At 34.8% G+C, this 9,768-nt stretch overlaps 1 protein-coding gene across 1 annotated transcript in view; it reads right to left on the bottom strand.

Moving 5' to 3' along the window:
• LOC108973289 overlaps positions 1–9,747 on the bottom strand; it is an 11,362-nt gene extending 1,615 nt beyond the window's left edge. Inside the window, exons 1-5 of the mRNA XM_018940460.1 lie at positions 7,504–9,747; positions 5,816–6,032; positions 5,618–5,756; positions 425–904; positions 238–369 (exon numbers count right to left, since the gene is read on the bottom strand). Coding sequence (XP_018796005.1) covers positions 238–369; positions 425–904; positions 5,618–5,756; positions 5,816–6,032; positions 7,504–9,679 — 3,144 coding nt within the window. The 5' untranslated portion in view covers positions 9,680–9,747. The remainder of the gene's footprint in view (positions 1–237; positions 370–424; positions 905–5,617; positions 5,757–5,815; positions 6,033–7,503) is intronic.
• Between the last annotated feature and the right edge of the window lie 21 nt (positions 9,748–9,768).

Below are 9,768 nucleotides of genomic sequence, written 5' to 3'. Positions count from 1 at the left end.
ATGACATGTACCAAATATGGGTGAAATCGGTTCACAACCACGCCTGAAATCTCGATTATCACTTTATCATGCGAGAGTATAAAATGTTCGGTGAAACCCGAACTTAGCCCTTCCTTACTTGTTTTTTAATATATATATATTTTTTTTTGCTATTGTTTTGTTATTAACAGAAATGCCATTTCAATTGCAGTTATAAATGTGTTCTTATTTCGCATTTTCCGAGATTTTGAAACCTACCCCTTTTTTCCATCGCTTTTCGGCTTGAGAACATTTATTTGAGCTCAGAAGAAACGCTTGCGCCAAAGCTTTCACAGAAGGCATAACTTGTGCCACCTCTTCCTCAACGACCGCCTTTTCGCCAAAAGAGAGCTACAAGAGAATGTTCGTAAAATTATTTTATATAAATGCCAATGTTATGTCTTACCCTATGCGCTTCCTCCTCTAATGGCAACAGCTGGCTGGGATCTATTAATCTTCGTTTCGGCTGTAGAAATTTGAATGCCTTTGGTGTGGGGCCTGGAGCCAGGGTTGATACACAAGTTTCAGCGGGTTTCGCTTCTAACAATATCTCTCTAGGATATAACTCTTTACATTTATAAATTTTTTTGGATTTCGCCAGAGCATCTTTTGGCTCGACGGAATCTGAAGTTGTTATGGTTATATCTGTCGTCGACGGCTTATCATCGTTATGGACGATGACTGTTGTCTGTTTCTTGAAATCATAAATACGTATTGTGTCCGAGTCGTCACTGGTTGTAGTATTTATCGAATTCATAGACTGATTTGACAGCGTTTCAAAGGAGGTGCTTTCTTCCACCACTTGTGCGGGAAGAGCGAGATATACCGTTGGGTGGATAACAACAGGGGTTTCTTTTGCAATTATTTCGTTGCCTTGACTTATACTCTTCGATTTTTTATATACAAGTTTTATCAATATGAAGTATGTGTTCAATATGAAGTATGTGTTCGATTTTTTTTTGCAATTTTGTATGAAAAGAGAATATATAGAACATACGCCGAATAATGTTAGTAAAACCAGTTTCTTCCAATGTTAGATATGTATATAGATGGAAAAATTAATGGTTGGCATAAGTTGTGCAAGTATGGTTGACTTCTAAAACGAATATTGTTGGATGACATTGTGCATTTTAATTTACTTTTAAATGAAAATGTATGTATGTATATCGTTCCGTTGCTTTCGTCACTTATTACATACATTTGCAATTGTACCCTAGACATAATACATTTGATGTAAGTCATCTTGAAGCCTGAGAATTGACTCCATTGACATACAACTGTATTGAAATATGAAAGCAATTACTTTTTCGTGCTCTGAAAACTTCTTAAAAAATCAATTCAATGAAATCGAATAGGTACGCTAACTAGAGTGAATGTGAGACATAATAGGTTGTCAAAACCTATGGTTGTCTATATTGGTTGTCTTTCGACCAATTCAGCGGTTTTATCGCAATTTTCGACGACAGGCCTTCCGGCGCGTGGCGCATCTTCGACCACCGCTACACCAGAACGAAAACGTTGAAACCATCGTTGTGCGGTGGAAATGGAAACTGTATCGGGTCCATAAACTGCACAAACTTTATTGGCGGCTTGAGATGCATTTTTGCTTTTATCGTAGTAGTACTGTAAAATATGATGAAATTTTCTCTTTATTTTGCTCCATGTTTGCGACGCTATAACTCACGAACGACTTAAAAGAAACGACAATCAATCAACAGCGCGTGAAATGAGCTTTCCAAAAAGGTATAGCATGACCCGATGCGACGAATAAAACTAGAACTACGCGCTCTCAGCGCCAACTAGCGAAAATACCGCAAGACTTTTTTGATAACCTAATATAATTAAATGAATAGCGTCTGATATTTTTGCGTTAGGGGGTGTAGTAATTTCATTGTAATTAATGAAACCATGGTATTGTAATGGTAACGTGCTTTTAGCTTGTGATATATTGCATTTCAATGGTTTGCTGAGTTTTGGCCCGGATTTTTATACGGCCAAAGACGGTCAACTCGGCACTTTCCCTCGAAATTACTTCAGTAATGTTTTTTAAAGCTCATGCAAGTTAACGCCAATGTAAGGCCGTCATTTGTAAGTTTTTAAAAATGAATAAGCTTTGTGCGCTATAGGTTCTCAACGTCGATCTTTCAGTTTCATGACCGATTAATCAAAGAATTAACGTTATAAACTAGTCCGACACCCTCCGTATTTTCCAGGCTTCGCCCCAGCGACTACTTCAACATTCCCAGCCTCTAATTGTTATTGGCAGAAAAAAATCAAATACTAAGGTCAAGAGGCATTAAAGCTTCACATTATCGAACGAGTATCGAAATTTAATGGAGCAACAAAAAAGTTATCACTCTAGATGGAGATTATGTAGAAGTATATATGTATAGTATTTTCAATTTGTTACTCTAAAGAATTTTCATCTCGAGTAGTACATTGATAACGGTTTTTGTCAATATTCTCGCTAAGTGCTGATTTTCATTAAGCGTAATTTGTTATATGTATTTGCAAATTGCTATTATATATACTTATATTTGTCGAATTAAAGTGAAGTTATATCCATGAATAGTCTTTATAACAAGACACCTTTTATATTTCATGAACAAACGTTTTCATTGATATTTTCATACAAAACGAATTTCTATTACTGGACAGGAATACGTTTTAATAGCCGGGCACGTGGACTAATTTAGCTAATATTTCGTTCAAATTAGAACCGATTAACTACCAAAATTTCATAAAATGTGTGCCGGACAAAAACACTGAGACAGTGAGAAATAACTTTCCCATTGTGATTTCTATAGATACGTATACGCCAAATGCTTGCCAAACATTCCAATCTCCGTAATTGATAGATGAATTATGAAAACCGTAAGGGACAGAGAAGGACGAAATAACTAGAAGGGTGCCAAAAGGATCTGTTGTTTCTCGACATAGATATATTTATTGAAATATTTCTAAATTAATAATATCGTTGATGACATGCTGCAAGCAATATGAGACAATAAATGAATGAAGCGTTCTCAAGCAAATGTTGTTAGTAAGTTTTATAAATAAGGACAAAAATGTTTAATTGTGTATTATGAATGTGATTACATGCAAATTTAAAGAATGTTGATGGAAAATGCTAGGAGCTAGCACCTAATATATTTATTCAAATTTTAATACTTACCACTGCGACCAGAAATACTATCTTCATTCAAATGTACCTAAAACTTGTGTCTGTTCAAAACTGAATATTTTTTGCGAATTGTTGTTGGTAACTTATCCAGTTTTATGTCACATACATATGTAAGTTTTCACGAAAACATTTACTATATACTGGTATATTACATAGTCATGTATGTGTGTATATATTGTGTAATATTCTAACTAAATCAATCGAGGAGATAAATTTACCGACGTATGCACCAATCCTCTCATAGTGCCTAGTTCTGTTAGCATATCTTAATCTTTACACAAGTTTTCGCTTGTACGGATGAACAGTTCAACTCGCAATGTCATCTTGATATCCTGATTGCTCTATATATATACTTATATCTCGATTAGCTTTAGGTGTTATTAATAACGGTTAGAAAAAACTATTATACTATCCTGTGAGCAACGTATTGCCAGTGTATAGATTGGACTTTTTTAGAATTCTGCGGGTTCCCATATAAAAACTGCGCAACTTTAAATTTTTCTATATAATGCAAAATAATTTTTCAATTTTGAGCAAACATTTTAATTCTATTTTAAAGAGTCTTTGAAATCTTTTCTTTTATTTTTAAGTTTTAATAACATCTCATATTACCGAAATTAATATGAATACTAAAGACTAATTTAACAGTTTATGCGTATAGTACATAACTATTATGTTTATAATTCATATAAAATGTCAACTCCGTGTGTGTTACTAAGTTAGTATATAATTTTTACGAGCTTTTCACAATGACGAAAAACATTTTTTCGTTTTACATTATTTTGTAAGTCCAACTTTTTGTTGAAGAATTATGTCATTACTTACTGCACCTTTAATTGTTGAATTACCTTTATGTGGAAAATCCCTATTTCATAAACACACCCACCAATTGGCTAATGTTTAACGCAAGCACTTATCTGTCTATATAGTTTATATATGTATGTACATCAAGGTTAATAGAAAACGGGTTTCGTCAACTCCAATTGTGTAATAGTCATGAAGTTATTTTGGAATGAGTCTGTATAATTTATCTACAAATCTATTAAAATATATTTGGTCCCAAATGTATTAATAATAAAGCTTTTCAGAAGTACGAGTTTTTAGTTTAATTTTTTTTACTTTACACAAAAGTTCTTATTTTAACTTGCTGTCGTCAAAGGCTCACTTGAATAAATATAATCCAAACCCTTAGATATTTACTAAATTATGATAAGAGTACAGTCCATTATTTATTTGTACATACTTTTAATGAGAAATAATACCCACTATAAATATTTCTTTCAAAAAAATTTTAATGTTCCGCTAAGATAGTATTTCAGGAATTTTTTTCCACATACCAAAACGGCCAGAAGAGAGGAATAACATATTATTTGTTTTCAACATATTCGCACACAGCTTGCTGTAAATTTATGTATCTTCACTACTCCTTTCTAGTCTAAACTTACCGGACTAATGTATATCATACTTAGCAATTGAATATTTTGAGAGTTATAGAAATGTTAGCATTACATTACTGACTAGTGTTAATTATTTCTGACTTTGGATAAATGTCACTACCTACATAAATGAAACTAAATTTTCTGCAAAAAGGCTCACACTTTAATTGAGGAAACTTGTGTTGTCGACGTTCGTGTTGGTTGCAACGAAGCAATGCATGAAACTATCGACTCCAGAGTCAGTTTGATCATCGCTGACACCATCTGTTAAAGGGTTAAGTTTGCTCTGGTTCTGGTTCGGTTCAGTAAAAGCAGTGGTGGTGTTTTCACTCTCATATAGTGGATTCATAACAAAGTTTTTTGTTGTGACCGAAATGGCACGAAAACTATTTCTTTTAAGGTCTTTATGAAGCAATTGCTTTTCGAATTGCGACAAAATATTAGAATTTGATAAGACGAGATTCTTTGAATTCGACGTGTTTAAGGGTGTATTATTAGTGTTACTATAAAAACTAAGAGACGATAAAGTGCGCCGTGAAGGTAGAGTTTCCGAATAATTATCAGCAACACTAGCACTTCTCCATGAACGTAGTGAATGTTTATCCTCGCTGCAATAGTCTAAGTTAATCTTATTGTTTGTGTCTAATCTGCCAAAGTCATTTTCAATTTCATTAGGTCTTGTTTTGTTATAAATGCGGTTCGAGTATTGGTTGATCTTCGACATATGAATACGGTCCAAATTGTTATAATGAGACGCTGAGGTGAATGAATTTGGTTGTCGTGGAAGTTCTTTGTAATATGTAGGAGCAGTGGAGGTTGCGTTTGGAGTGAAGTTGTAACATGATTTTTGAGGTGAACGGTGGTTAATGCATTCTAGTGAATTGCTACGACGCACTGGAGTGGAAAAAATCCAATGACAATCACTTTGATCACTATAAAGCGGGATACTTTTATATGTAGTTTTGCCGTAGGAATTTACCTCTTTGGTGAACGTATCTTCTACGAGCTCATCACTGCATCCGGAACTAAGTCGTTTGCGTTTATCATTTCGGTGATTTTGATGATTAGGACTGGCTTTTGGAGGATTGTCAGCGTTTATATAGTAATCACGGCTATATCTAAAATGAGCGTATTGAATTTGCATTATATAACTCGAGATTATATTCAATAACAATACCTCTTGTAACCAATATTACTAGTGCTTTCGTTCTCTTCATCGTCTTCTGCTTTTACAGTTATTACATTTTTATTCGTGCTTGAGCTTATATTTGGTAAATCTATAAAACGCTCCTGGCTGCCACTAATCCTACGTTTTAAAGCGTCCGGAGTATATGGATTATTTGGCATTTCAACTGCATTGTTCCATTTCTTATATTCACGCTCTGCTATAGAGCCTAGAAAGTGTAACAATTAAGATATTTATGTAAATATTTACACACTTTAAAGATAATTTGAAGATGTTTGCGATTTTAATACGACACATACTGTATAAACACCAAATAGATTAATTAAAGGAAATTTAAAATATACCACAAAACACAGACAACTAAAAAAACAACACAGCACAAGGAAGTACAACACAATAGAACATAACACCGAGCGATGTTTGCATTCACTTTGTGTTACCTGGCACGAAATGTCTCAAAGGAACAACATCATCTTCTTCCCCATTATTATCCTCTTGATAGTTATTGTTGTGGTACATAAATTGTTGACCTTGTTTAAAGTTGGATTTAGAATTTGGATATGAGTTATTTGTTAGTTTAGTATTGTTGACGAATGAGTTATTGCAATTATTAGTATGAATAATATCTTGTTCATTATTATGACCTGGTAGGCAAGATTCGATATTAGTTGACGTGCTTCTACTGGCCAGATTTGTGACGGAACTAAGTTGATCTGAGAATAGAATATCATTAAGGAAGTTAAATCTATAATCTCTTAGACTTTCTGGCAAAGTAGCTGCAATGTTACACTTCGGGAGAGGTGGTGGAGGTGTGCATAATATGAGTGCTTGTTTTTTCAGTAAATCTTGTTTAAGATAATCATATTCAAATTCAAATTCAAAGGAATCTATGGAATGCAGATACTTTTGCATGATCTCAATTTGACGACGTCGCCTTTCAAGCGAAGCCACAAGTCGTTTATCGTTTATTAATCTTTTGCACATTTTAGCAATGTAAGACATAGTTCGATGTGAACATTTTTCATCGCTCGATGTTACGCCGATTTTATGCGACTGCTTGCCAAGCTGCTTGGTTACTGGATTATTTAATCTTGATAATAATTCAACCACGACTGTACTGCTTCTAATAGGGTAGGTGTCAGGGTCTGAAGACTTTACGTCAGACGTATCAGTTACGACACCAGTAATATTGTCATAGTTTATAAAAGTTGTTCCCGAGACTATATCGTTATTTAATGTTATGAACAAATTTGAAGATTCAGAAACGTTAATAACTTTCAAACAATTTTTCACAGTTCCGGCTGATTTAGAGGAATCGTTGGTTAGAGTAATTCCAGTGTTAATAAGTCGCGATTTATCCTTAGGCTCGTCTCTCATAATATTTTTTGCGATGGTGGTTTTGAGGCTTTCAATGGTTTTTTCAGTTTTGCTATTTTCGAACTTGTCAACCATTGCTATACAGCGATCTACATTAAGAGATAGACTTGAGTCATAAAGTTGACGATGGGATAAGTTGCCACAAGAAAAACCGGTTGTAATGGTCAAGTTAGCTTCTGTAAGAGATTCTATTTTGGTCTTAAGTTTCTGTTCTAAAATTTGACCTATTGGAGGAGTTTCTAGAGCATTTAGTTTTATAATAAAAGTCTTTTCTGAATCACTGTGAATTTCATGATTCTTACTTTCGTAACTGTGTAGCGTTTCTGATGACCCTAGCACATCTGTATAACTGACATACACTTCTGTTGCTTCACAAAGGGGATTCCCCTTCTGTGGAGGTAGCCGTGCGCTTTCCATATTATTGCCATATTCTTTTATTATTTCACTGTTAGATTTTTGTTCTTCTTTTTCTGAAAGTCGTGCAGTTATATCCTTTCCTTCTAATATTTTGCGTGGTTTCTGCTTTTCACTTTCTGAGGCATATAGTTCTACCACTTCTGCGTCTTTTACATCACTCCTGGACTCATTTTTTTTATTTTCGCAAGAGTACGATGATTTAGAAAATTTTTGGTCTTCAGTTTTGTTATCTTCTACTGTATCTTTTACACCACCTTCTTTAGACACACTGATGTGATTATCATTGCCGCTTTCCTCTTTCTGCCCTCTGAATGGTATTCTAAATTCACATCCTGCATTTATAACATTGTCTCCGTTTGGCCAACTGCTGTTTTCATGCATATCAACTGTAGAGATGCATAGCGGATCGAAAGACTCATGGGCCTCTGTCCCATTGGTACACTCTTCTGTTCGCACATTGAAGAGTGTCCGAACTTCTTTTTCGCAAGGCTTTTGTTTTCCACTTTCTGTTTTAAAGAATTCTACTGCTGCTGTTTCAATGATTTTATCTTCTTTCGACTCACTGGTAGTTTCTTCTCTCTTAGGTATAAAGGTGTAAGGTGTTTCAGAGGATTCTTGAGTTTCTGCTTCATTACCACATTCATCCTTTTTCTCAATGTATGGTATTTCTATTTCCCTTTGTGCATCTATAGCACACTCTCCTTTTGGTTTTAGTTTCTCATTATCCGTTAATTCTACTGCTTCTGTATCCATAATTTTATCTCCAGGTGAATCACAGACTGCCTTTTGTTTGTCAGTTGCGAAAGTATATGATTCTGAAACCTCTTTCTCAGTCTCACACTTTTCTTTTTGATATTTAAACGACGATGAATTTTCACATTCTGTACCCTTAACAGTTTCTACTTCTGGTTCAGTATAGGGATTTTGTGTTCCATTTATTGTAACAGAGAATTCTACTGTTTGCGCATCCCTAATACAGTCTCCTGTTAACTCACTAAGACGTTTTTGTTTATCCGGTATGGGGGTGTCACGTGTTTCAGAGGATTCGTCAGTTTCTATTTCATTATCATGTTCATTCTTATGATCAATGTACCATATTTCATTTTCACTTTGTGTATCCTTAGCACACTCTATTTCTGCTTCATTACATGCTATTTCCTTTTCGCTTCCTGATAATTCTTCCGCTTCAGTATCGATATTTTTATCTCCTGGTAACTCATAGACTGATTGTTGTTTCCCAGTTGCGGAAGTGCATAACTTTTGTAAAGATTCCTCAACCTCTTTCTCAATGGCACACTTTTCTATTTGATAGGCGAAGGGCGATGGATTTTCACATTCTGTACCCATAACAGTTCCTACTTCTGATTCAGTACAGAGATTTTGCGTTCCATAATCTGTTACAGAGAATTGTACTGCTTGCGCATCCGTAACACACTCTCCTGTGGACTCACTAATACGTTCTTGTTTATCCGGTTTGGGAGTATCAGGTGTTTCAGATAATTCTTGAGTTCCTACTTCATTAACACTTTGTGCATCTTTAGGACAGTCTATTTCTGATAGTTCTACCGCTTCCGTATCCATATTTTTATTTCCTGGCAATTTATACATCCCAGTTCCTACTTCTGGTTTTGTACAAGGATTTTGTAATCCATTGTCTGTTACAGAGCATTCAACCGCTTGTGTATCCATAATACATGCTCGTGTTGACTCACTCGTATTTTCTTGTTTCTCCGGTATGGGGGTATAATGTGGTTCAGAGGATTCTTGAGTTTTTACTTCATTATCATGTTCATTCTTATGATCAATGTACGATATTTCATTTTCACTTTGTGCATCTTTAGCACACTCTATTTCTGGTTCATTACATGCTATTTGTTTTTCGCCTTCTGATAGTTTTACCGCTTCTGTATCCATATTTTTATCTCCCGGTAACTCATACGTAACAGTTTTTACTTCTGGTTCAGTACAGGGATTTTGCATTGGTACAGAGCATTCAACCGCTTGTGTATCCATAATATATGCTCCTGTTGACTCACTAATATTTTCTTGTTTCTCCGGCATGGGTATATAAGGTGTTGCAGAGGATTGTTGAGTGTTTACTTCCTTATCATGTTCATTCTCATGATCAATGTACGATATTGCATTTTCAC

This window comes from Bactrocera latifrons, unplaced genomic scaffold, assembly GCF_001853355.1.
Source record: "Bactrocera latifrons isolate USDA-ARS-PBARC rearing strain unplaced genomic scaffold, ASM185335v1 scaffold_47, whole genome shotgun sequence".
NCBI lineage: Eukaryota > Metazoa > Arthropoda > Insecta > Diptera > Tephritidae > Bactrocera > Bactrocera latifrons.
The sequence above is the reverse complement of the archived record's forward strand: the minus strand, read 5'-3'. Positions and strand labels throughout refer to the sequence as shown.